The sequence below is a fragment of the Ursus americanus genome, chromosome 19 (assembly GCF_024610735.1).
Source record: "Ursus americanus isolate L20-20 chromosome 19, mUrsAme1.1.p, whole genome shotgun sequence".
NCBI lineage: Eukaryota > Metazoa > Chordata > Mammalia > Carnivora > Ursidae > Ursus > Ursus americanus.
This window is the reverse complement of record NC_142145.1, coordinates 795,377-821,726: the sequence shown is the minus strand read 5'-3', so window position 1 is coordinate 821,726 and position 26,350 is coordinate 795,377. Positions and strand designations below refer to the sequence as shown.

The 26,350-nt window shown below is 48.4% G+C and overlaps 1 protein-coding gene across 2 annotated transcripts in view; it reads left to right on the top strand.

Annotated features, from left to right (window-relative positions):
- Positions 1-26,350, top strand: part of ATP9B (ATPase phospholipid transporting 9B) — a 256,636-nt gene that overhangs the window by 187,598 nt on the left and 42,688 nt on the right. For both annotated transcript variants that reach the window (XM_087869720.1, XM_045790301.2), the window contains 2 exons: positions 16,642-16,754; positions 19,970-20,218. In XM_087869720.1, the coding sequence (XP_087725846.1) occupies positions 16,642-16,754; positions 19,970-20,218 (362 nt within the window). The remainder of the gene's footprint in view (positions 1-16,641; positions 16,755-19,969; positions 20,219-26,350) is intronic.

The following is a 26,350-nucleotide window of genomic DNA, read 5'->3' as shown; positions in this document are numbered from 1 at the left end:
AGTAAAACCACATTTTCCCCATGTCTCACTCTGCTACTTTTACAAAGCATAAATAAATAATCTGGGTTTCTGAGATTTAAAAAGAACTGCAAAAAATTATATAAAATATGTGAGTAAGAGAAAATCTTGTGCATTTTTCAAAAGACCTTTTTGTGCCAGAGGTCATTAAAGGGACCTCCTTTCTTCAGTTCCTAATGTTGGAGCTGCATGGAGTTTTTAACACTTTTGGTATTTTAAAAAATTTTTGGTCTAGAACTTTTTCGGAACCCTTCTCAGTAATCACAAGGGGAGACTTGTGGAGCACGTCTGGTGCGCCACATGACAGCCCTGTGCCTGTCTTTGCCCTGGAGTTGTGGGACCGCGGGCACAGTGTCTGCGGGTGGGCGTCTACCCGCCGCCCGCGCTGCTGCAGCCTTCCCCTTCACGGAGTCCTCCTGCCTGAGGGTGTGTCGGCCTCTTGAGGAGAGCTCAGGAGGGAGTGTTGCTGTGGCCGCTTGTAGAGGCCACCCTGAGCAAATCATAGGTGAAGGACATCGAGCATGAGTTGTGTAATCATCACATCACTGCAAGCACGTAGTAGGACTTCACGCTGTCCTCGCCCTGACTCTGTAAAAACCGGCTTCTCGTGTAGTCAGATGGAGGCCACCAGCACATCAGGGGTTGGGCCCCCACCTCTTAGCAGTGTGTGACCTTGGGCAAACCCCCAACCTTCTGAGCAGAGCCATGTGTTGTCCGCCAGGAAGGTTGCGTGGCCAGCATGGCGGTGGCGGACGCGTGCTCACGCTCACCTGCCCTCTGCCTGGAGGGTCCTGTGCAGCTGTGTTTCTGGTGTTTACTGGGAAGCAGTGTATTCCAGGAACTGAAGCAACTGCTCTATGTTTTATTCCTTTTGTCGTGAATAATTCAAGTCCTCTGATGTCTCCTCACGATGTACATCTACAGTTGGTCAGGGTTTAGCGGTCACTGTGGTGGCCTCTGCCATCGCAGAGGGTCTGACGGGCTGGCGGTTTGGTAGAGGGGTAAAGAATTTGGGGTGTGAAACCGTTTGCAGACATCATCTGCTGAAACGATTAAGAATGAGCTGTTGTGCGAGGAGCCTTTTGCTGCTGACATAACGGAAAGGCGGTCCTTGGCATGATTGTGATTGGGCTTGTGCCTCATCAATACACTTTCTGACAAGAAGCGTCCATCACACTGCCTCTCGTTTGCCCCAGCAGAACAGAAAATGAAGTATCCCGTGATTGCATTATAGTTTCCTTCTTGTGGACAAGAAAGCAGTGTGGTGTAATTAGGTTTGATTGGGGTACACGTTTCCGGTAAGATCTGAAATTAATGATGTTGCTATAGTGACACATGTGTGGCCAGCAGTGCGTGAACCATGAAGTAATTCATTCGACAAGAGCAGACATCTGTTAGCTGCCAGGATACAGAGCGTATTGGCACTGACCAGAAATCGCAGACGTGCCGTGACGAATGAGCCAGTGGCGCTGGCCCGCCAGGACAGGTCATTTGTACCGCGTCTGCCTGGGCGCTCTCCTCTCCGCACCGGCTGCTCTTGACAATGCCATTGCTTAGAGAGCAGTGCTGCGGAGAACTCATAAATTTTAAAACTGAGCTCAGGCTGCAGCCCGTTACAGCAAGCCGTGAACTCTTCTGTCGGGAACTTTTATGTTCCTGTAGAACAAAGCGTTCCCAGACCACACCCTGGAACAACAGGTTGTTTAGGACACGCGCTGCGACTCTCAGCGCCCGTCACCTGGCTTTGCCGTGAGGTCTGCACCCTGTCGCATCAGCTCCCAAGGCCGCTCCCCTGCGTCGGGAAATGCTGTTCTGCAGCGGCAGAGGCAGCGGAGCATGGCGTGCACGGCTGGTCAGGGACGTGTGGAGATGGGTGGTACATCCTGTGAGCCAGGGGCCGGGCGCAGCCTCTGCTGCCTGAGGACGACGGCCGGGGCCTCTGGCGCCAGCAGACTTGCAGGGTCTGGCTGGCACAGGGATTGACCGGTGCGCGCACTCGCATGTGTGCTGGGCTGTTCACACCAGCTGAGACACTGGACGCAGATGCGTATCGTACTGGGAACCGCAGTCTTCTGAGAAGCAAATGTAATACGTGACTACAAATTAAATACTGTCAAATATTTTAAAGAACATTCCCACACTCTGCAGTGTGTTAGAAGTTGTGTTTCCATTCCTCATTCCTTCATTGCGAAGTCTGAGTAGCTTTGTGTGCACGTCACCATCGATGCCGCGTGATCATTACTAATGGACGGTCCCTACCTGGAACCTGCACAGGAAATCGGTGGGTCTGGGTGGGGACCTGTCCCTGTATGCTTCGGGCGCACTTGCCTTTGTTTCTGTGCGGCAGCCGTGCCCTGGCTCCCCTACAGCACGTGCTGCCGTGAGGCGCGCTGCCCGCCAGGAGTAGCTGATTACAAAGCTTTGCAGCTGCTTGCCCAGCGCCATCTCCTCTGCCTGCTAGTGGGTCTCCTCTGTCGGCACCCTGGGAGGGACGCCTGCAGGATTTTCTCCCGAGAAATTGAGCTCCTCTTTGCCTGCTTTGCTCGTTGTGCCCAGAGCACTCTGCTTCATCAAGGAGCTGCGCATTGTCATTCCTCAGGAATCACAAACACACCTTTTGTCCAAAGACATGTTCTGTTCCTGGCGCTCGTAACGGCCACATCGCTGGGAAGCCTTCTGGTGGCGTCTGCCCGCCCGAGTCAGCCCATCCCCTTCACGAAGCTTCGGAGTTGGGACATACTAACAGTTGTTGTATTAAGATGACAAAAATTGTACAACCTATCAACTGGTTGAAATCATGAAAATTGTTTAAGATAAGATTTGAAAAATAATTTTGCATTACTGACTCTTTTAGTAACTGGTTTAGCTCAGACGTCCCTGCCATACAAGAGGGCGTAGAAAGTCGCACACTAGCCCTGACTTTCCTGCTCAGCGTTTTATAGGGTCTGCTATGAAATAAAAACATCATTGAAATTTAAAAAGATACTTCCAGGCTTTATCTTAGTTTTTTAAGAGATGATATGCGCCCCTACATAGAGAGGTGTCTGCATAGATAGATACCCCAGTGTCTAACCCAGCGAGATGCAAATGCATTTGTTCAAATGGCAAATAACAGACAAAAATTTCATTGTTGGATGAAACGGTAGTCATTTGTTTGAATATGTCTGTTATAATCTCCGTAAAACGTGATTTATTAGCAACTAGGATGACGGTACAAGATGCAGCGTTGGACGTGGACGGCAGCCCACCAGGGCAGGTTGCTCCATCGTTGGGCATGACTGCCGTCGTGCCGTCAGTATGGTTGGAGCTCCCTCACAAAGCCTGGTGCACAGCATCTGTCCCCTTGCTTCCCCTGCCCTCTCTCAGCCCTCGGTGACCCTTGCTTGACCTTGTGCCTCAGTAGGTCTGCCTGTGCCGGACTTCCCCCCCTGTGAGTGAAAGCACACACCGTGCGGCTTTCTGTGTTGGCTCTGTTCGCTCAGCGTAACGCTTCCCAGGTTCACCCGCATCGTCCCGTGTCCCAGTACTTCACTGCTTTCTGCCACGGGGGATACTCCGTTGTGTGCACAGACCACATTTTATTTATCTATTTCTCAGTTGAAGGACATTAGTGTGGTTTCTGCTTATTCCGTTAGGAACAGTGCTGCTGTGAGCAAGGTTCTAGCCAAGGCGGGTGGGCAAGAAGAAGAAAAAGGCATCCGCACTATAAAGGGGAGCGAAACTAGTGTGTGCCATGGTCTTTATACAGAAAAATCCAAGGGATCCCCTGAAAATCTGTTGAATACAAGATGAATATACAAAAATGAATTGTATTTCTATACACTTGCAACAAACTATCCAAAAATAGAATTAAGAACACAGTTCCATTTACAATGGCATCAAAAAATAAAATCAGTACTTTATAATGTTAGCATGGCCAGAGAATTCCCCAAATTGGTTTACAGATTGTACGCAGTCCTGCTCAACATCCCAGGTGCCTTCGTTGCAGAAATTGACAAGCAAATCCTAAAATTCCCATGGAGGTGCAGGGGGCCCCAGAGTGGTGTAAACAACCTTGGGAAAAGAGCAAAGGGGAGGACTCCACAGTTCCTCATCCCAGAACCTGCTGCCAGGCTGCAGGAATCCAGATTAGGACAGTGCTGGCACGAAGACAGACCTCGAGATCGAGGGGGTGGCTATCCAGAGTCCGCACATCAGTCCGTATCTGCACACTCAGACGATTTCCAACAGGGGTGCCACGACGGTGTGCTGAGAGGAGCTGAAGCCTTACACAGTCAACTGGTTTCCAACAAGGGTGCCACCATACTCACTGGGGGAGGCCAGCCTCTTCAACAGACAGGCGGGGAGAGCAGGATGTCCACGTGCAGAATGAAGGGGGACCCCTGCCTCACACCATGCACAAAAACTAGCTCAAAATGGATCACAGACCTAAATGTAAGACCTAAAACGATCATTTCTTTAAACTGCCGAGTTTTCAGAAGCTACTCTAAATTTGTTTTCTGTTTAATTCTCTTTGGCTCCATTAAGTACCAGAATAAAGAACTTTTAGGTATCTACCTCAGTATCAAGCTTTATAAACATAACCCGAAAAAATAAAATATAAATGTAAACGTAACCCAAAAGAAGAAAGAAACAGTTTAAATCTGGATTTAAGTTATCTTTTAATATTTTAAACTAAATTTTTAAATGCAACCGTATATTTACTATTTTAGCATCTGTTTGTATGTGTCTGTGGTAACTCCGTGGTCTCCCATGATGTCAAGGGATCCTTGTGCATTACTCTAGAGATTTCTTCAAACAGCAGCAAGAAACAAATGTAACGGCACCGTTGGAGTTTTCATCTCAGAACTTAAAATGCCATCACCAGGCTAATTGAGGACAACGAGCTAAAGCAGTGTATTAAAATAGCAGCCATGCTACACCCCCAGGTTTGCTGTCTAGAAATAGTCTCTGAATGGAGCAGTGGTCATGGTGTGCCTTTGGTTCTGGAAAATACTTGCTGTCCACATGGAGTATTGCATTTGGGAATTCCAGAATGTTCGTCTTCGATAATCTCGGGAGCAAGATGCTCTAGAGTAAACTATCTACCATGTGACTCAAGCCGTGGTGGGTTTATGGGCACAGGACCTGGTCGCCAGCCCAGGAAGAGGCGGGCAGACGTATCTCTGACAGAGGGGCTCTGCCCACACACGGAGTGTCTGCAGAGCCCAGAGGTACACAAACAGCCACGTCCAGACCGCAGGGAACACACTGTCAGTCAGTTTGTTTAGCAAGTTGATTTACGAGGAAGAACACGAGAGCAGAGAAGGCTCTGGAGTTGGCCTCAGGAGGCTTCACCTGGACCCACACTCCAGCAGATGGTGTGGGAACACAACGGGAGTCAAGCCTGGCCTTGTTGTTTGATGCTGAGGCGATGCTGCTGTTTGTTGTGATAACATGGGGGCCACGTTGATTGTAGGTGTCCCTTCTTTCATTAATAGCACTGACACGCAGGAAGTGGCAGGTCCCAGGCCGGTTCCAGGGGAAATTGGGGGAGGGGAGCATCGCCCTGGGGTGGTCCTCGCTGAGGTGAGGCATCTGTACGCTGTTTTACGTGACGCCGTTCTGTCCACTGTGGGGTGTGTTGGACATTTCCCTTAAACAGTACAGAAGGGTTGGAGAGGAAACACGTTCCTGAAACTCAGTTCCTGGCACTTTTTGTCTCTCACGTTTGTAGATGAAATGTCTTGCATGCCGCGCTTTACTCCCGCTGTTGGTATGCCTGTGTACACGCGTGTGCACATGCACGTACACACAGCACAGTGAGAGCAATGCTCAGACGCACACACCGAGGGTGTCCTGGGTGCATTTGCACACAGTAGTGCATCTGACAGTAAGACATCCAAAGTCAGCGTTGCTTTCTTGAGATCAGCTCCTGCACTGGAGTGGCGAACATGTATCGGCGCCTGATTGTCCTCGTGACCTGGCTCATCATTGCCGCGGCAGGACCACCTCCTCTTCACTTCCTCCAGGAAAGCTGTGTCCACGTTGACGTCTATGGACCTTCCTGTCCACAGACTCACCATGTTCTTGCTGCTCTCTGTCCCACTGAGGAAGAGACGAAAAGGGTGTCACACCTGAGGGCAAGATGTGATGCGTGTCTGAGGAACCACGTAAGCCACGTCCCCCGTGCACTCCCCCGTTGTGTCAGGTGCATTTCGTGCCACAACAGAGCTTCCTGCAAGTGCTTGGAGGCCATCTCGTGGCGTTGACCGGCAGCTGTTAATAACTCCATGCATGGCTCCAGAAATCAACGCATGGGAGTGCATGGTTTTTCTCTAAACACATTGTCGTCGGCTTTTAAAAGTATTTGCATATTCCTAAATCTGTGTTAAGCACCACAGGTAACTGTAGTTCGCAAAGTCAGGAAATTTAAATAACGATTTCTCAAATCTAGTTTTCAGGGCAGGAGGATATTAAGTAACAAAGCATCTTCTGCATTTTTGTGCAGTGCTTTCCAGCCTTGGGCTCTAACTAGAAAATATTTTCATCTCGTTGAGAAACAGTAACGTAAATGTTTCAATTTCTGTCCTTTGGTGGCAGTATCCTACACATTTCTGCCAAACCTCCCCTTCCTGTTTATTTATTCATTCATTCTAAAGATTTTATTTATTTGACACAGAGAGAGAGCACAAGCAGGGGGAGAGCAGAGGCAGAAGGAGAAGCAGGCTTCCCACTGAGCAGGGAGCCCGATGCAGGACTCGATCCCAGGACCCTGGGATCATGACTTGAACTGAAGGCAGACACTTAACCGACTGAGTCACCCAGGCGCCCTATTTATTTATTTATATTTAAAATCAATGATCATATAATGTATTATTAGTTTCAGAGATAGAGGTCTGTGATCCATCAGTCTTACATAATACCCAGTGCTCATTCTGTCACGTGCCCTTCTTAATGCCCATCACCCAGTTATCCCATCACCCACCCACCTCCCCTCCAGCAACCCTCAGTTTGTTTCCTATGATTAAGAGTCTCTTACGGTTTGTCTCCCTCTGATTTCATCTTATTTTTCCTTCCCTTCCCCTATGATCCTCTGTTTTGTTTCTTAAATTCCACATATGAGTGGAATCATAACAATAACTGTCTTTCTCTGACTGACTGATTTCACTCAGCATAATAACCTCTGGTTCCATCCACGACAATGTAAATGGTATCATGTTCATCCTCTCTGATGGCTGAGTAATATTCCTTGCGTGTATGAACCACATCTTCTTAATCCATTCATCCATCGATGGACATCTCAGCTCCTTCCACAGTTTGGTTATTGTGGACATCGCTGCTATGAACACTGGGCTGCATGGGCCCCTTCCTTTCAGTACATCTGTATCTTTGGGATAAATGCCCAGTAGTGCAATTACTGGGTCGTAGGGTTGCTCTACTTTTCCACTTCTTGAGGAACCTCCATACTGTTTTCCAGAGTGGCTGTAGCAGCTTACATTCCCACCAACAGTGTAAGAGGGCTCCCCTTTCTCTGTATCCTCGCCAACATTTGGCACTTTAAAATATGTGATATTACGGTTAGCTTAATGAAGGACAAAATGTAGCTAAATCAGGTGCTTGGGCATATTTTGCCTTGATAAAACTAAACTGTCATTCAGTAATTATGCTTAATACTGTATTTAAGTCCAGGAACCTTAGAATTACTTCACGGTTTTGCAGTTGGTAAGCAGAGATTGATGACCCGTCAGAGTCAGCACGTGCCTGAAGAGCAGAGGAGTGCCCACTGTGAGGCGTGCGAGCTTGCAGACGCCAGCGGCCGTGCGTGCCGTGTGCCGCGTGGCAGCGTCTCCCCTGCGTGACGAGCACATCCCCCACAGTGCTGTTACCATAGTTTACTTATGCACTTTTTATATTCCGGACGTCGTGCAGACTGTGTGGTATTCATGGTAAACGTGTGTTCGCCCCCGTTCACGTGCCGTCTGGGTTTTGTGAGTTCGGCGTGTCCACAGCCTCTGCCAGGCCAGCCGGCTATGCCTTGGGATGGCTGTCTGTCACGTTGGGTCATGTGGACTTGCTTGTTGGACAGCAGTGCTGTGTCGCCTTCTTGATAACAGCAGCGATCATGTATTGCAATTCCTTTTTCCATGATGAGTGGCAAGTGGGAAAAGGATACGCTGATACCAAGCGTGAAATAAGTGTAGTTCTCATCAACAGGATAGAGTTGAGGTGATCATGGCAATGTGTTCGGAAGGGAGCGAGGTCAAGCAGCCATCACTGAGCTCTGTCTGTGCAGCATCTTGGCCCTGATCAAGTTGACAGCATATTCGATGGTGAAGGGAAAGAATCAAAGTGAAGGGGGTGGATTGCTGGAGGCGTAGTGTCTTAACGCCAAAGCACAAGGAGTGTGGGGTGTACATTCCCATTAATTCTCTGAGGCTGATCCTTCCCTTTCCCGCAATCCGTACGTTGTGTGAAACCAGCATTGTCTTGCGTAGAGACCAACTTTCTCTCCGGGTACTCTGGTCCAGGTGATAAGGGGCTGCGACTTGGGCATCAGAATTTAAACTCTCCCAGGTGGTGAGTGGGCAGCAGTGCTCAGGGTCTGCCGGGATGCACACAGTTAGACACGGAGCCACCCCCCAGCCTGAATTCAGTGTCCCCATCCTATTGATCAGACCGTGGAGCAGGAGACCTAACCTCACGGGCACCTTGGATGGCTGACAAGTGTCCAGTCCTACCCACACTGCTGCCTTGATGTAAAATAAATGTAATCGTCAAAGAAAAATTATCCATTTAAAACAAAAATGTTTTATTATAATAGTATATAATCTCAAGACTTCTTAAGTATGTGAGCATTTGCAAGGTATATATGGATTAGTAGAATTTAATAGGTTTTGAAATAAGGAGACCAGTATAAAAGTAATGTATTACTAGGTAAGTGAATGTATAGCTGTCAAATCTTAAGAACGTAGTTTAGGGCGAGTGCCTCCGAACAGCTCTGTGATGATGAGCTGATGCCGGCTGATGACCTTGCTGAGCACCCTGTTGGGAGAGGGCATCGTGACCAGTTTAACCCGTGGCCCTGTACGCAAATTCACATGTGCTCTCTGAAGTGTCATCTTTAAGGATCTTCCCTACGTAAATAATGTTTTTGTAGTTGCATTTTTTTGTGATAGCAAAAATCTTTAAACCATCCGAGTATCCGTGTTTGGGAGGATGACCCAACAGAACATGGTGTATCATACTGGGTTTATGGTGAACCCACTAAAAATAACACGGAATACCCGTGTGTGTAGTCATGTGAAAAAGAAGTTTATAAATGGGTACCTGTCTGTCTCTACCAGTGGGAAAGTTGAGAGAGGTTATATACCTAAACTAGGTGACCCTAGGGTGTTAAAGTGTAAAATGAGTATTTACAACTTTTAAAGTAAACGAGGGCCTCTAATTCCAGAACGGTGGAGTGGATGTTCTTCTCCCTGCCCGTCCTGCTGAGCACACCACGCACCTGCTGTGCTACGTGCAGCACGCGCAGGAGACCGTGAGCAGGGAGGGAGGAAGGCAGGCTTGCCCCGTCGGGAGGACCCGCCGTCAGTTCCCTGCTGTTCTGCCTTGTGCCCCAGACCTGGGGCTAGAGAAGCCAGTGGTGCAGAAATGCCAGTGGGCATGGACAGGCCGAGAAGAGCTGCTCTTTCTGTCCGAAGGAGCAGCCTGGCAAGACGGGAACACTTAGGCTTCCATTCCGGCCGTTTGACAGACGTGCGCTTCGCACCACAGCAGGTGTGGCCCCATGATGGTCTGACGGACGGAGGAGTCAGCACTACGGTGGCCGTCACATGGCCACACATAAGTGTGTCCAGTCAACGTGTTGTGCAACGGCAGCTTGCACAGTGTTCCCTGTCAGTTCGTGCTCTGCCCCCGAGGACCAAGTAGGGACCCTAGACTTCCCGCCCTCTCCTGGCTATCCAGAGATAACCCAGCTCCCTGGCCAGCACAGAGTCCGAGAAGGCCAAGGGCCAGGACTTTCACGTCTGCTGGGCGGGCAGCCTGGACGGCCATTGTCACGGACAGAATCGTACAGGTGAAGAACTGATGGGTCGTGCCAGGTTAGGGGTGGGGGAGGGGTGGATATGGCCGTGGACGCAGGTGAGGGCAATGTCGGTGCAGGTGGGACACCTCTGCATCTTGATGGCCGTGCTGGCCACGCAGATACACACATGATGATGACGTGGAGCCAGCACACTGCACAGTGCCGGGCGCTGGTCTGGTACCGCGCCACTCAGCACAAGGACGCCGAGGGGGTGCCGGGTGGAGGGTGCGAGGAGCCCCTCTCTGTATCTGTGCTGCTGTCTGGGAATCTGGAATTACTGCAGGGTAGGTCAAAACAAGAGCCAACAACCGGCTGGCAGATACGAGAAAGGTCTGTGGTGGGTGTGCTGCCCGGAAGGAAGAATAACACTTTTCCTTTCGAGGTAGCATTTTTTTCTTTTAACTAGAGTGTTTCTTATGAAAAGCATATTTACCTTATTTTTTCCTTTCATTTCATTGATGTTCCTGATAGTTGTTACTTTTTTAAACTAGAGAGAGCTCTAAGCCTGTAATCCTGCAGCATGTCGGGTGCCTGCCCGATTCCAGCAGCAGTGAAGCATATTGCTCGGCTACAGGCGCGTGGCCCGTCGTGCGTGCTCCTGCGAGGACCAAGGGAGGGCATGTTTGGGGAGCTGGCTCACAGGTTGTTGTATGGGTGCTGGTGTTTAGAGCTCGGCGTCAGTCTGTGGAATGCTCTCACTGGAAGGCCTGCAGTCCTGCCGTCATCCACCCCGTGTGACAGAGACCGTGGGTCCTGGGAAGACCGGTCTGCTGGAGCTCAGAAGGCCACCCTTGCCCCAGGCCACAGAGGCGTGTGACAGAAGCAGCAGCTTTGGCCTTGCGTCTGCAGCAGTAGGTGTCCCGGACACCTGTGGCTTCCTAGACCAGGTGTTCGGCCACTCCATTCATCCCCACCATCGGAGCTGTGTGACTTACCCAAAGTGGAAGCCATGGTGTCCACATTTATTTTAGCGTGAATACATTAAATATGATTTTTTTTCTGGACAGTTTAAAAACCCATTGAAATGTATCAAACATGGCGCAAGAGATCTTTCTAGAAATGATTAATCTCTTTCTAGAAATGGCTGATCCTTTTTCCTAAAGTATCATTTGATCTGCTCTTTTTCCTAATTTGCATTGTAACCTTAAACAGAATCTGGTCTTCGAAGGAAGCTTTCATCTTCCTCAGCAAATGTCAGCACAGCACGTAATCTGGTGATGAGTCAGTTAGCAAGTGTCGGACGGAGGCAGGTGGGCACATGGAAGACATACAGAACTTATAATCAAAGGATCTGCATTCTGGTCTCTCTAATTCATGGACAGCCTGACCACAAGCAGTTCGTTTCACTTCTCGTACCGCGCACACTTATATACAAAGCAGGGACCAGTGTTCGCACTGCTCTCCGCAGCGGGTGGAGATGAGGGTCCACGTGCAGAGCGTCTCTGGTTCCTGGCTGAGCCCAGTGCTCTGTGTGTGCTTCAAGGGATAAAAGGAACAGTAAGGCAGGCCCAGCAGCCCAGTCGGGGAGAACTCAGGACGGGGTCACCTTCGCCAGAGGACAGTGCCCCGCCGTGCTGGGCCTCCTCCCCGCCAGCCAGCCTTGCGGAGCCCCGACCCCAGCCTGCCCCCGGCCCCTCAGATCCGCAGCTTCCTGAGCAGACTCACAGCCTCGCTCCACCTACTTTCTTCTCCCCCAGTTCCCGGGACGGCTGGCTGCCTGAGCTTCCAGATCAGTGTCCTCCTCTCTGTGTCCGGCCCTGCTGCCGCATCACCCCTCCCGTAGACCTTCCTGGACTTCAGCCTCTGCCGTCATCACAGTGCGCTGACCAATCACTGTCACCCACGCGGGAGTCCCTAGGACGAAGTCAGGCCCAGGAAGCACAGCACAGGGCGCCCTTGGTGAAGGACATGTCCGTTCCGCAGCCCTCCCCAGCATCCTCCCCATTGCCAGCCGCCCCGCCTCTCCCAGCAGCGCAGCCACAGACTCTGCACGTGGTTCCCACTGCACTCAGTGCCCTTCGGGAGCAGACTTGTTTCGTGCTCTTGTCTCTTCCTCTGCACACAAGGTTCCTGAGGAAAGGGACTCTTGTTCCTCTTTGTGTCTCAGGCACTTGGTACATGATCTCATTTATTCTTTGCTGCATCTGTACAAGCTACACGGTCATGTTCTTATTTGCAGACACACTGAGGTGTGAGGCTCCTCGGAGCGCGGGTGACGGCTAGGGCTCGCACCCAGGCCCATTGGCCTCAAAAACCCAACACGTGGTGATGCCTTTGAAGTTTTTTGCCAAATGCATGAACGAATTCCAAGTTTATTGGAAAGCAATAGGAATATGAGAGTTGACAGTGTGTCTGAAGCCACGCGCCACAGGAACCACGCAAGCTGATGTCGGAGGAGCGCGTTTGGCAAGGATGGTGAAGAGATACCCTTTCCGTCCTATGGAGTTGGCATTTCATGTAGATGGCGGGAGTTACTGGGGGCGTTTGAGGGAGGGAGGAGAACGAAGGGTCCTTATTCTAGGGAGGTGGCACCAGTCCGAAGGTCAGAAGCCACTCCAGAGGCTTGCAAGTCAGGATGAGCGGTGAGGGCCCCCGAGTCCATGTAGCAGCGGGAGAGCCCTTGCGCCACATCTGTGCAGCTGGCTTGAGGAGGTCTGAGGAGTGGCAGGAAATGGGAAGTGAAGAAAGGGCAGGGAGGATGATGGGAGGTGGCGTGTGGGGCAGCTCCTGTCACCTGCCTCCGCCTGTGGCCCTCCTGAAGGGGTGGGTGCTGCTGGTCGGGGGGCACGCAGGCCAGGTGGGGGGAGGGGAGCCCCAGGCTGTGCATCCACAGGATAGAACAGCCATCCTGGAGGAAGAGTGGGTGGAGCTGCGTGCTGTGAGGTCCGGGAAGGAACGGTGACACCTTAGACCCTAGAACGTCTGCAAGTCCAGAGAATCCTAACAGGTGGCCTCAGCACAACACACACACAGACCAGTGGAACAGAATCAAGAGCCCAGAAAAACCCCACGGGTAGATGAGCAGCTAATGTAGGACAAAGGGGGTGAGAGTAGACAGTCTCTTCGGTACATGGTGCTGGGAGAACTGGACAGCTGCATGCAAAAGAGTGAAACTGGACCTTTGTCTTACACCACACAAGATGAACACACAACTAAAGACCAGAAATCGTAGAAGTTGTAGAGGAGAACACATTGGCCTTAGCAACATTTATTTGGATCGGTCTCCCCAGGGAAGGGCAGCAGAAGCTAAAATAAACAAATGGGCTTCCATCAAATGGGATTTCATCAAACTAAAAAGCCTCTGCACAGCAAAGGAAGCCCATCAACCAAATGGAAAAGCAACCTGTTGAATGGCAGAAGGTATTTTCAAATCATCTATCCCATAAGGCGTTAATATCCAGAAACATATGACGAACTTAAATAACTTAGTATCAAAAAATTAAAATGCCCCAATTTAAAAATAGGCAGAGGGTCTGAAAGTTGTTCCAGAGAAGACCTGTAGATCACCAATAGACACCTGAAAAGATGCTCAACATCACTAATCATGAGAGAAATGCAAATCAGAGCTGGTCACAATGGCTAAAATCAACACGGGCAACAGCTGTTGGCGAGGATGTGGAAAAGGGGATCCCTTGTGCACTGTTCGTGGGGGTGCACACTCGTGCAGCCACTGTGGACGACAGCGTGGCGGTTCCTCGAAGAGTTAAAAGTGGAATCACCGTGTGATCCAGCAGTTGCACTTCTGGGTGTTTATACAAAGAAAAGGCTAATTCACAAGGATACACACCACCGCTATGTTTACAGCAGCATTATTTACAGTAGCCAAGATCTGGAGACAGCCCAAGCGCCCAACCATAGGTGAATGGGTACAGAAGAGGTGATAGACACACACGTTACTCAGCCATAAAAATGAAATCTTGCCGTTTTGACAAGGAGGGACCTGGAGGGTGTGATGCTCAGTGTGGTGAGTCAGAGAAGGTTGAAGTTGTGGGATCGAAATAACCAGACACAAGAGAGACGGATGCAGAGACTCAGAACAGATGGGTGGTTGCCAGAGGGGAGGGGCGGGAAGGGTGAGACAGGAAGGGGCTGAAGAGCTGCAAACCTCCAGGTATAAAATAAACGAGTCACGGGGATGAAAAGTACAGCATGGGGAGTGTGGCTGGTAAGACTGTAGTAACGCTGTGCGGTGACAGATGGCGACTGCACTTACCACGGGGAGCGTTTTGTAACGTATAAAAACAGCAAATCACTACCATGTACACTTGAAACAGGTAATGTATGTCAGTTACACTTCAGTTTTCAAAAAAAAGAAATACGGAAGTGATCCATCCAGTTACAGCAACAACACTGTGAAATGGTGGGTCTTCGTACTGAGTGAACTGGGCGCACCCCCAGTGCTGTCCCCGCGGGTCTCGCGGGTGTGAGCTAGTGAGCAGAGCAGAGGATGGGGCCCCTTTACTTGGGGTCTTTAGTTACTTGCATTCAGTGTGTTACAAACCTAAAGAAATAGTAGTTTATTCTTGTAGGACCTGTGCAGGTGTAGTATTTTTATTTTTGCCATACGTATAAAATAATAAAAAGGTTGAAAGAAGGATTATTTATTGTAGTCGTATTTATAAACTGTCTCATTACCATGGCCCACCGTAAATTAGAAGCCTCACTTTCAGTGTGTGTCAGAGGAAAAAGTGTCTACGGGAAGTTCTTTAATTATGTCAATCTGGTAAGTAAAGTATTTTTTATTAAAATAATACATTAAATAATTTTTGAAGGAACTGCTCATTTGGGCACACGTAACAAAGGTGAGCTTGGTGCTTACTCTAATAGGAATTGTACAGTTTTATTAGCTTTTGATGATAGATAAGAGAACTATTGTTTTCATCTCAAATCTTTGATGTAAATAATTTCTAGAACTTTGGAGGTTGAATTGTTTTTAATTACATTCTTTAATATAACCTATTTTAATTAATTCTCCTTTATTTAATGAGGATGACATAACCAGAAAACCCTTCTAAAATGTACTTCTCACATAATTTTGATTTCAGGAAACTTAGGTGCCATTTAATCAAGGTATTAAAAGGGCTAAATAAAATTTTGCAAAAAACAAAATTTATAAAACTGATAAGCATCCCTGAGAAGAGCTGCTCTTTGAAATTTATGAGACCCTAATGTACGTATTATGCCCATTCTTGTAAGAAGGTTAATCAAAACAGTCTCTGAAACAGTGTTACGAAATAAAGACTTTCCTGTATGTTAAGGGGGCCTTCATGTCCTAGCGGAAGCTCTGAGTCAGGTGCACTATTTTGTTTTGAACACTGACGTGTATGGAGTCATGGACAGATGTGAAAACACTTTGTATTATGTCTTCCATGTCACGTGTGCCAAAGGAAACAAAAATTAGTTAATATTTTATGGGTGTCTTGTAGCCGTGTGGAAAGCCCGGCTTCTAACTGATTGGGGATATGATTGTTCATATCCGCATCTGTAATTACATCAGTCAGGGGGTGGTCCTCCTGTGAGCTGTGGAGTAAGTGCAGAAGGACCCCGGGGAGACTGCACGGTAGCACGTTTCATTACCACACCTGACGTACATACTCACGGGTGTTCACACTTCCCCGGGCTGCTTCGCTTCTAGAAAGCCCGGTAAGCAAAAATGATATGTGTGTATTGTATGTGTATTTTTATATTAAGTGATACACATACACAGTGTTTGGGGTTTCAGAGTCATGAAGATGTGTAACATTGTGAACTTACGTGTCCCTTTTAAGGAAAATTCACCATTTTTGAAGTAATGTTAATCTCTTACTGCCTTTCGTGATGTTACTTCGCTGTATTTGGCAGACCCAAGACATCTAAAATTGACCTGTGCGTGCTCCTCTCTCAACTGCCTTCCTTACGTGCCAGGCGTGTATCACTTCCTGGTGCTCAAGAACACATGAGTGCCTGGCCCACGTGGACGGGCTGTCCCCAGGAGTGAGCCTTGGCCATCTGGGGGGACGTGAGCACCTCCAGGCAGCTCCCCAGTCAGGAGCCCAGCTAAAGAGGAAGTGCCTTCCTGCTCACTGACCTTTCTGCCGCTCCACGTGATGCAGATGGGTGCTAAGGGTTAAATGCATCGGTTTCTGTTTAATGAAAAATACTTAATTTTTCAAAATTGGGTTTTTAAACAACTGATAGGCACGCTAATTTGGGACTAGTTGATGTCTCTCTCAGGCAGTGTTCTAGAGTATAATTACAAAGAAAGTGACTCTGTTTTCCAGTTTCATGCCTGTCGCAGAACAGGCAGAAGTTATATTTGTACCAAACAGCGCATCTAAACTGAAGGGCAGAGTCCACACTGTCTTCAGGTCGCTAGAGCCCTTCACGTTATGGCACGCTCTTCCGGAGGGATCTGGGAGGTACACATGTCCTCAGCGGGGAAGGACCTTCCTAGCTGCTGGAATTACAGAGCAGAGCGTTCTCATTGCCGAGGGGCGCCCCGGCCCATGGATGTCGTGTCCGGGATGGGGTGACCTGGTCCTGTTGATGAGCTTCCTCTGTGGTCTTTGTCGCAGGAACCCTCACCCAGAACGAGATGGTGTTTAAGCGGCTGCACCTGGGGACCGTGTCTTACGGAGCAGACACTATGGATGAGATCCAGACCCACCTCAGGAATCCATACTCACAGGTGAGCTCATCCGCGTCTTCACGGGAGCTGCCTGCGGAAGTGCCTGGCTCCGTCAAGCCAACCTGAACCTGTTGTATCCACTAATCTGAAAATCGGCAAATGTCTTTGTATTAAAACACGCAGTTCTAACTTATAAATCAAGAAGCAGTTTTGAACCAATTTTAAATAAGCATTTCTGTATTGTAAAATAATAGAAGGTATAATGAGCTTAAACCATTTACTCATATTAAATAATTTTCTTAGTGAAATATTCGAAAGAATTACTCCGTACAGGTAAATTTTTAAAGCTGTTAAGTAGAATACTGCATCACAGGTGTTTCTTACCAGTGCCTCTGTGTTTCTTCACAATAAGACTTTCTTACATTTTTTTGCGTTTTCAATAAGCAGAAGTAGACACGGTATCCTGAGCGCTAGTGTCCCTGTCTTTCTTCCTCAGCTGTCCGTGCACGGCAGACCCGATTCCCTCTGTAACCCTTCTCCTTCACCATATCCTTGTGAAGTGAGACTCAAGTGTCACGTTATTTCATCTGCAAGTATGTTGTCTGTGTCCACATTAGATAAGGACTCCTTGGGCGGGGCAGGGGGGGGGGCAGGTGTATGTCCTAAATCTGGTTTTTTTCCTGGAGCCTCAGGAGCTCTCTGAGGCTGCAGGAACAGGAAATACACAGCCTAGAAGCCACAGTGTTCGCCAGAGACTTGGTAGGCCGTGCGCTCTGCAAGGCTGTCTGTGGCCCGGGAAGGTCCTGACATGTGGGGCTGGCAGACACAGGCGCTCTGCGGGGCTCATTTTAGCCTGTTCGCAGGGGTGTTCATCTGCGGGGTTCATTTTAGGCCTGTTCCCAGGGGCGTTCGTCTGCGGGGTTCATTTTAGGCTGTTCCCAGGGGCGTTCATCTGCGGGGTTCATTTTAGGCCTGTTCCCAGGGGCGTTCGTCTGCGGGGTTCATTTTAGGCTGTTCCCAGGGGCGTTCGTCTGCGGGGCTCATTTTAGGCTGTTCCCAGGGGCGTTCGTCCGCGGGGCTCATTTTAGGCTGTTCCCAGGGGCGTTCGTCTGCGGGGTTCATTTTAGGCTGTTCCCAGGGGCGTTCGTCTGCGGGGTTCATTTTAGGCTGTTCCCAGGGGCGTTCGTCCGCGGGGCTCATTTTAGGCTGTTCTCAGGGGCGTTCGCGTTGCGCTCATTTGGATCTGCTGACTCTGGGTAACCGGCCCTCTCAGCCTCAGGGCGTCCACGTGCTCACCCGCGAGGCTGTGGTTTGAATCAAGAGCCAGCCGTCATGTCCCTAGGCTGCTTTTCTGCCTCTCTGCCGGTCTTGTGGGTTTGATCACCCCCATCCTAACGGGCCAGCGTCTGTCAGGTGCAAACGTGCAAATCCCTGCCCCCCAGGGAACAGGAGGCTCGCGTGCACACAGACCACTGCTGCCTCGAAGCTCTCAAGGGCCACCTGGCGGTGGTGCCCACAGAGGCTGTAGACCGCGTGTATTGACCGTCATACTTCTGACTTGACTGTCACAGTCGGGGCCGAGCCACACACGCCCTGAGCAGTTCCTGCTCCGACCCAGTTCTCGTGTCCTGTCCGCCTTGCGCTCCGTCTGTGCAGACCTTCTCTTCCTTCACGTTTGTCAGAACGGCGCATACTTTACTGTTCAAGACGCTGTTACATGAAAAGTAATGTGTATGTTTATCGTACGTAATGATCACTTACACAAGCACACATATTGCACACGTACACTTAAAACCAAGCCTTTTCTTAAGTTGGACGTCTCTCAGCTCACTACGGAGTACTTGGTGACCTAGAACATTTATTAACAAGGAAAATATAAAAAGGAGAAGGAATAAGACTTCCCTTCTGGTAATCTTGGTCTAGGTCGAAACAGTACCAGGTAAAACCTGTTTTTAAAAAAATAAATTTACATTATCCATGAATATGATTTTAATAGCTTCAAATAAGCTATTTTAGTAGAAAAATTAAAACCAGAAAGGATGAGTCACTGTATAAAAACAGCAAATATTTAATACTTATTTCCATGGAGGAGGTATTCTAAAAATCTTTTTTTCTAAGCTATCTGTTGGTTGGCTAGATAGTATTTTTTTGTAAAATTGATTTTATTCCTTAGATTCTGTCTTTTTATTAAGATGATAATAGTCCACCAGGTCCACTGTAATGTAACACAAATCTTTCATAATCTGATTATATTTCCCCACCGGAAGCATTTGGTGATGGAGGGCATAATCTTTAATGGCATTTGTGTGAAATTAAATTATACAGCCATCAATAAACATACCGAAGTCGTGAGGGGAGTCAGCCCTGTTGTGTGCTGGCGTAAGGCAGTCGCGCGAGCAGCACGCAGATGGGGAGTCGAGCGCTGGGGGAGCGGCAGTGCCAGCTGCTGAGCTGCACAGGCAAACCCTTCATTAGACAGCACTGTAATTTGATGGGCAGAGCATTCACGGTTCGGTGGCTCAGCACGCCCCGTCCAAAAGCGAGAGCCTCGCTTTCTCGGGAAGGCTGTCACGAGTGGCTGTGAAGGTAACCGAGGAGTGTCTGTGGTCCTGCGGGCGAGGGTGTCCCGCTCCACCTCCCCCAGGAACGGGCGTAACAGCCAGCCGACCGCTTCATTGGCGGAGGTGAGCGCCCTCGAACGCGGCCCAGTGGGCTGAGAGCCAGACAGACACGGGACGGGGGTCCCGTCCAGAGCACGTGATGTTGAGATAGGATGGGATCAGGTCTCCTCAGAATGCAGTGGTTATTGTTATGCACAAAACTAGACTCTAATTCAGAGGCTGTATTAAAGGAAGATTCAGAAGTATTTTTTCCCTGCTTTTAAAAAGCTTTCTTTAGGGACCGCACTTTTTAATGAAACACAAAAGCAATTAGGAGTACACGGCTCTAGTTTGCTATTCAACTCACCCCATCTTTACAAGAACAGACGTGATTTATTAAGGACTTAGCAAGCCAGTGCCATGGATCAGATGCATGTAGTGAAGGAAAACTCCCCAATTCTAAGTATGACAACAGATAGTTTGGTAGAGGTGACAACCAGGAGATGTCAGTGCGCTGAGAGCGCGAGCCGCGGAAACGTCACGTACACGAGCAGCTGTTATGTGAGAGCTCCTTGTCTATCCCTAGCTAATGCGCTCATAAAAATCATACACGCTGATGATTCCAGTGTCAACTGCCTTGTCTCTCTAATTCTGTGACGTTCCGTATTTTATCAGATGCAGTCTCAAGCTAGTGGAAACACTCCCGGTTCGACGCCACCAAGAAAAGCCCAGTCTTCAGCTCCCAAAGTGAGAAAAAGTGTTAGCATTCGAGTCCACGAAGCTGTGAAGGCCATTGCACTGTGCCACAACGTGACCCCCGTGTACGAGCCTCGAGCCGGCGTGACCGGGGAGGCCGAGTACGCGGAGGCGGACCAGGACTTCAGCGATGGGAACCGCACCTACCAGGCTGCCAGCCCTGACGAGGTCAGTTGGGCCTCTGAGAGGATCTCAGATACAAAAGTGCGTCAGAGGCATGAGAATTCGTTGTTCTGGGGGTGAGTGCGAGGGGAGCTTTATTATTGTTTCTAACGGTGCCGTATTAGCTCCAGGCGGGAAGGCCACGTGGCTCTTTCAGACCCATGCATTTGGTCCCGGTGTGTCCACATGCCCCAGACAGTGTAAGAGTTAGATACTGGAAAACACGTGAGAAGAATCGGAGTTTTACTGATTTCGTAAACTGATTTGTGACCAAGTCAGATCTTAGTAAAGCTGCTGGAGCTGGGAATGTTCCTCCCTCATCCGCCCATCGTCTTACCTCCACATGAATTGTCAGGCTTACATGTTAAATTTCCAGGTTTGTTTGTTTTCTTTTCTTTCTTTCTTTTTTTTTTTTTTTTTTTTGCCAGAATTTAGCCACAGCATATTAATTTCAAAAGAGAATTGGGATATAAGTCATTTCAAAAATCTACAGAAGACAGAAACAGTAAAATTTTAAATGTGGCAAATTAGTCATTTCTAACCTTACACCATTTTTTTACTTTTATTTTTATTTTTTTGTTTTTTAAGATTTTATTTGTTTATTTGTCAGAGAGAGAGCACAAGCAGGAAGAGCTGCAGAGGCAGAGGGAGAAGCAGGCTCCCCACTGAGCAAGGAGCTCAATGTGGGGCTCGATCCTACGACTCCAGGATCATGACCTGAGCCAAAGGCAGATGCTTAACTGACTGAGCCACCAGGCACCCCCATTTTTAAATTTTTATTTATTTATTTATTTTTAAAGATTTTATTTATTTATTTGACAGAGAGAGAGAGACAGCCAGCGAGAGAGGGAGCACAAGCAGGGGGAGTGGGAGAGGAAGAAGCAGGCTCATAGCGGAGGAGCCTGATGTGGGGCTCGATCCCACAACGCCAGGATCACGCCCTGAGCCGAAGGCAGACGCTTAATGACTGCGCCACTCAGGTGCCCCCATATTTTGATTTTTAGATTGATAAAAGCCATTGTTAAATTAGTTTGCCCAATTCCTGTTCAGCCAGTGTATTTTCAATACAGTTTTCTGTATTGCACTCTCTCGTACTCAAGTTCTTGAGATGATTCTGTAATGAAACCGACGACCATGGAAGCAGTATAAGCAAAGAAGCTTCTTTAAATACTCTATGAAATTGGATCATATAATAACCCCCCCAAAAGTATACTCAATCACAATTTTAGAAAACAATCTGATTTGATGTTTTAAAGAGAGGAGCCTGGTGATTCTTGCTAACAAGAGTATTTCAGAAGAGCAAGGTCCTTCCTCTCTAAGGACATCACGGCAAGGAGCCTGGGTGCTGCTTTCCCCGAGGATGCCCACGTCGGGGAGGCCGGAGGGCTGGGGCCTTACTCTGCCGCTCGGAAGCACAGCGTAAAGCCAGGAGGGCTGTGGTGCCGGGTGCTGCTGTAACGTGCACTGCGGAGTCCGGAGCACCGGCAAGAGCATCCCTATGGTGCTGAATAAAACTAATGCAGAGGTCAAAAGGTCAATCTGTGAGTTTCCAGTGTTAGGAAGGGTGTCCTATGAGTAATAGCTGGAGCCAGCTTGGGATCCGGGGCAGAGAGGACCGTGTAGATGGGTGTTATGGGCTCGTGTCCTGCTTCCCTGCAGCCGGGAGCAGCCCATCCTGCCGGGCCTCTTTGTTCCTTGAAAGCTGCTCACGACCATCCTGACATGTTTCGTTCCCGAGGAGCCCACAGTCCATCTGCTGTCTCCTGGGAGCCACAGGGGACACACCAGCACCCTCCATCCTCTGTGCACGGCAAGGGAACTGACAGTTTTGTTTTCTTCAGTCTTTTTCGTGTCTCTGCCTTTTCCTGTACTCGTGCTCGGTTCCAGAAGTGCTGATTGTTGGGCCTGGTGCGGGGCCGGTGCTTCTCCGTTCTGGAGATGCGCTAGGTGCACCCACAGCTGAGAACCACGGAGTCTCGTGAGCCTTCCCTGGGTGTCCGCAGGCTGTGCGGCCAGCACATCACAGAGCACGTGGGGCACGGCTGGTGGAGTGCGGGGGTGTGTAGTGGAGACAGACGTGGGACCTGGTTACCTTGTTCTGACCGCGTAATGAGGAACAGTAGCAAGACACCCAGAGTGCGCCAGCAGACTCAAGGCGTTTTACTGAGCTTTATGCACAGCTGTATTATTTGAAAACCAAGTTATTTTTGGAGGTAGTTACATAGGCACTGCCTTGTTTATTTAGTCAGGAAATTACCACACAATAACCAAAACAAGCTACTTTAGAAATTAGGACATGTCATTACTCATGTAAGAGCTTAGAGGTGGTGAAAAACAGACAAAAAGATGAAAGTTCAGTTCTTTTTCTTTAAACATGGAAAGCTGAGACCAGTTTTGCTGGCTCCCGGCCTTCCCTCAGTGCTGGCTCACACGAGGCCCAGGCTGCAGGGAGGTACTGGGATTACCCTTCCGTGGGCAGGAAGGAGGGAGCTGCCCGTGGTAGTTATGTAGAAACCAGTTTCCTGGGAATATCAGGCCTTACGTTCAAGCAGGACCCAGAGCCCTGGAGTTCATAGCCAGGCCGCATCTCGTAGTGAAAGGTCTTTCCCCTTTCTGGTGCCTGATGACCTTGTCATGGCGAACTCCCATCGTTGGGCACTCACGGCGTCATCCGTCTCGTCTCAGGAACAGTGGCCGCGGTGGTGTCGGTGGTGGAGGAGCTGCACAGTGTAGCTGGCTCATCACGGGGAGGACGCTGGGCGCGTGGGGAGGCCCAGCTCCACCGTCTCTCTGGCTCTCCTCGGTGTGCTTGGTCCGGAGTCCGCTGGTCGGGGGACGGCGCTGTATTCGCACCACCGGTGCACTGTGCACATTGTGTTAGCCAGGAAACATGGAGACGTCTGTTGTGGCCAAACTCTGTGTGGCTCCTGGAACCGCGTGTGTAACATCTCTTTTTATTTCGTCATAGGAGATCTAGGAGGAACTGCTAAGAGGAAGAGATAAGATTTAGATGATGCATATATTGCCATCTTAGCCATTCCAGTGTATGCTTTGAAACATGTGGGCCTCTGGTCACGGCTCTTAAAGGAAATGGACTACATTCCTTTTCATATAAAGAAAGGGTTGGACACATTGTTTCCTGTATTAGATAACATTCTAGAAATTCTCAAAAATTGCATATGATTATGTATTGAAAAAGAACTATTTCCCAGTCCTAAGCATGGGAAACTGAGACCATAGATGTCTCTCAAGAAAAATTTTATTGGAAGTTGTAAAAATACTATATTTTTACCTTATTACCTGACAAAAGTAAATACAAATTTTATTGAAAATACATGGGATTTTTCATCTTTAGGTTTTTTTATATAACTCATAACACTTATTAACACTTTTTAAATCTTAAATTAGGTATTCACAATAGAGAGGCATCTCATCGATTCCAAGATTACTGGAATCAAATGGACACTGCTAATCTTATAATTAAATTTTTTCCTTGTTTAAAATTTCTTTCTACTTTGGAGATTGGACAATGATTAAAAGTAGCAGCCCATTTAAGTAACCTTTAAAAAAATCCCTAACATATATTTTAAATCTGAAAATGAAGAAAACAGAGTTCGTCATAATTTCTAAAGAGCTCTATTGATGCAATGTTTGCAAATCCCTAAGGCCCAAGGAAAATAATCTAAATGGTTCATTATTTAGCTTATTGAACTTCGCTGCAGTTAGGTTGACAGATGATGGCAGTGCTTCCCAATCACCAAAGCACCGTTTTAAAAGCATTTTTTATTGAATAAAGTGCTTGGAATATTGCACCCTGGAGCTTTATTCAGGGAAATGGCTCAATTGATGTTTTCTGTTTGACCTCAGCTTTGACCTATCACAACATGTATGGTTAATAAGCAACATTATCATTTCAGAGACGTCACTGGTTTTGTACATTCTGCATCAGCACTGCTCTTATAATCCCTACGTGTTTATGGCTCTTGTGTCCTCTCTGTCTTTAGAAAGAATGTAATTGAAGTAGAATGTTCTTGTTTCTGCGTCCCTGATACCACAGTTGGAATTCTTCACGTGAGTGGCCTTCATTTTCATTTTCCTGAGAACAGAAAGGATCTCTTACCTTACCTACAGATGTGCACAAATGAATGTTTTATACAAATAATGAAATTCTGGGGGAGTTAATATTAAATCCTTAAAGGCTCTGTGAGGTATAGTCATTAAATACTTGCCGGGACGCATCATCGTGGAACGTCGGTGACACTTTAAGGTGTAGCAAGCGGTGGTAATGTTCGAGTGTCAGTAACTCATCTTGTATTCACCACGTGGAACTTGCTGATGCCCTGTCCCTGTTTCTTATGATAAGTGATCAATATTTCATTTTCTCTAAGAGAGTAGAAAGTTTCACTTGCCTGTCGCTTTATCTCTACAGCCTCAGCATAGCAAACTGCAGCTCAGTAAACATTAGATGTTCCCTGGAAATTCCTGGACAGAATTAAGACCCATCCCCCTTCAGTTGTTGTGTGTCCCGTGCCGGACCCCGAATGTCGTGAGCCGTCAGAGCAGATACGTGCTCCATGGGCAGAGCCTTGGTGCTCGCGGTCGCCAGCTCAGTGATCAGGGCACATGGTGACACGAACCCTGAAGGCCTCTGGCCTCTTTGGGCCCAAAAAGACAATTGACCATGATCTTTAATGACTGCTTCCTTCTGAAAACTATTTCCTGGCAATATTCTTCTCCGCACTGTGGCCACATCCTCTCATGTAGGAACATATCATTTTCAGGTGTAGATATCAGCTCCTCACTTGGACATTTATTTGCAAGAATCAGCTAAAATTTATGCCAAACCACAAGCGGATTGTTTGAATATGGAAGAATATTATGTCCTTAATGGCCTTGCTTTTGAATTTACCAAAGCGTGCTCTCAGGCTTGCGGTGTGCTCCAGTTGTACACTCCCTGTGTTGTGCGCGTCCGGTGACGTGGGGCCAACGGTGGTGCTGCAGTAGCGCGTGTGGGGGCAGGTCCCTGCCCGCGACGGAAGCCTCCTCCCAGGAGCCGCGGACAATGCGCGCACACAGCCGACCGTGATGGCTAATGGGCAGTTTTTCCAGCTGATCAGATTGTGCTTCATGTTCATAATTCTGGTAAGTTACGGCAGTGACAGTAAGACCACACTCGAAAATGCAGACAAGTCCGTGATCAGGTCATGATCTATAAGATGCACGGTAAGAAATGCATCTCTGGCGTGTAGCTGGCAGGTTTATGGATGTAATTGCTACTGTGATAGAAGAAAGTTCTCCCAAGCTTTTCAGTCATAGCATCAAGTTTCTGAATCATAGAATTGTAGAAAAAGACTAATGTTAAGATCTTGCCTCATAGTTTCTCCTGTGGAAGCACCGTTGGGAACACCTTCCTGTACTGGTTACTTCGCACGGAGGAGTGTGAATGTGCACATAGGTGCCTGTGACGAGACTGTGTGTTACTAAGTGGCCTGTGGGTGAGATTTAGCCCAGGCTCCTCTTAAGTATATTTTTTATATTCCCATTTTAATTAATTTTACCTCTGTGTTATTGTCAGTAGTTTACATTATTAGAACTTCCTAAAAGCTCAGTAGTCATGTAAATAGTCGTTTGAAATGTATTAAGCCTTTAAGTTTAGAGTTATCTTCACATTTCAGAGAAAGATCTCTCAGGATTGCATCCTGCTAGAACGTCAGGCTGCGGCTTCTGCAAGGACATGGCAGCACACAGGGAGGATGTGATAAACCACCTTCCCCACGTTTTACCGCAGTCCTGACAAACTGCCCGAACCGATCGAATCAAGCACTAGCACTGGAAACTTCCTTATAAGGAACCCATACCTGAGTACCAGGACAGTTTCGTGTTCTGTGGGCCACGGAGACAGGAGGAGGGTGCTAGATGGTCCGCACCATCATGGAGAGCATTCCCAGGGAGCAGGAAAAGGTGTGCACCCCACCTCTGCTCTTCTGCCCTACAGAGAGGCCCTCACTGCTGGGGAAGGCCGGCGGCAGTGTATTCCCTGCTCCTGAGATAAAGTCTGAGCCAAAGACCTGACCGTGTCTACCCAGCCCTCAGCAGCTTTGTGTGTTTGTCCTGTTAGTACAGAGAACACAGCCAAAG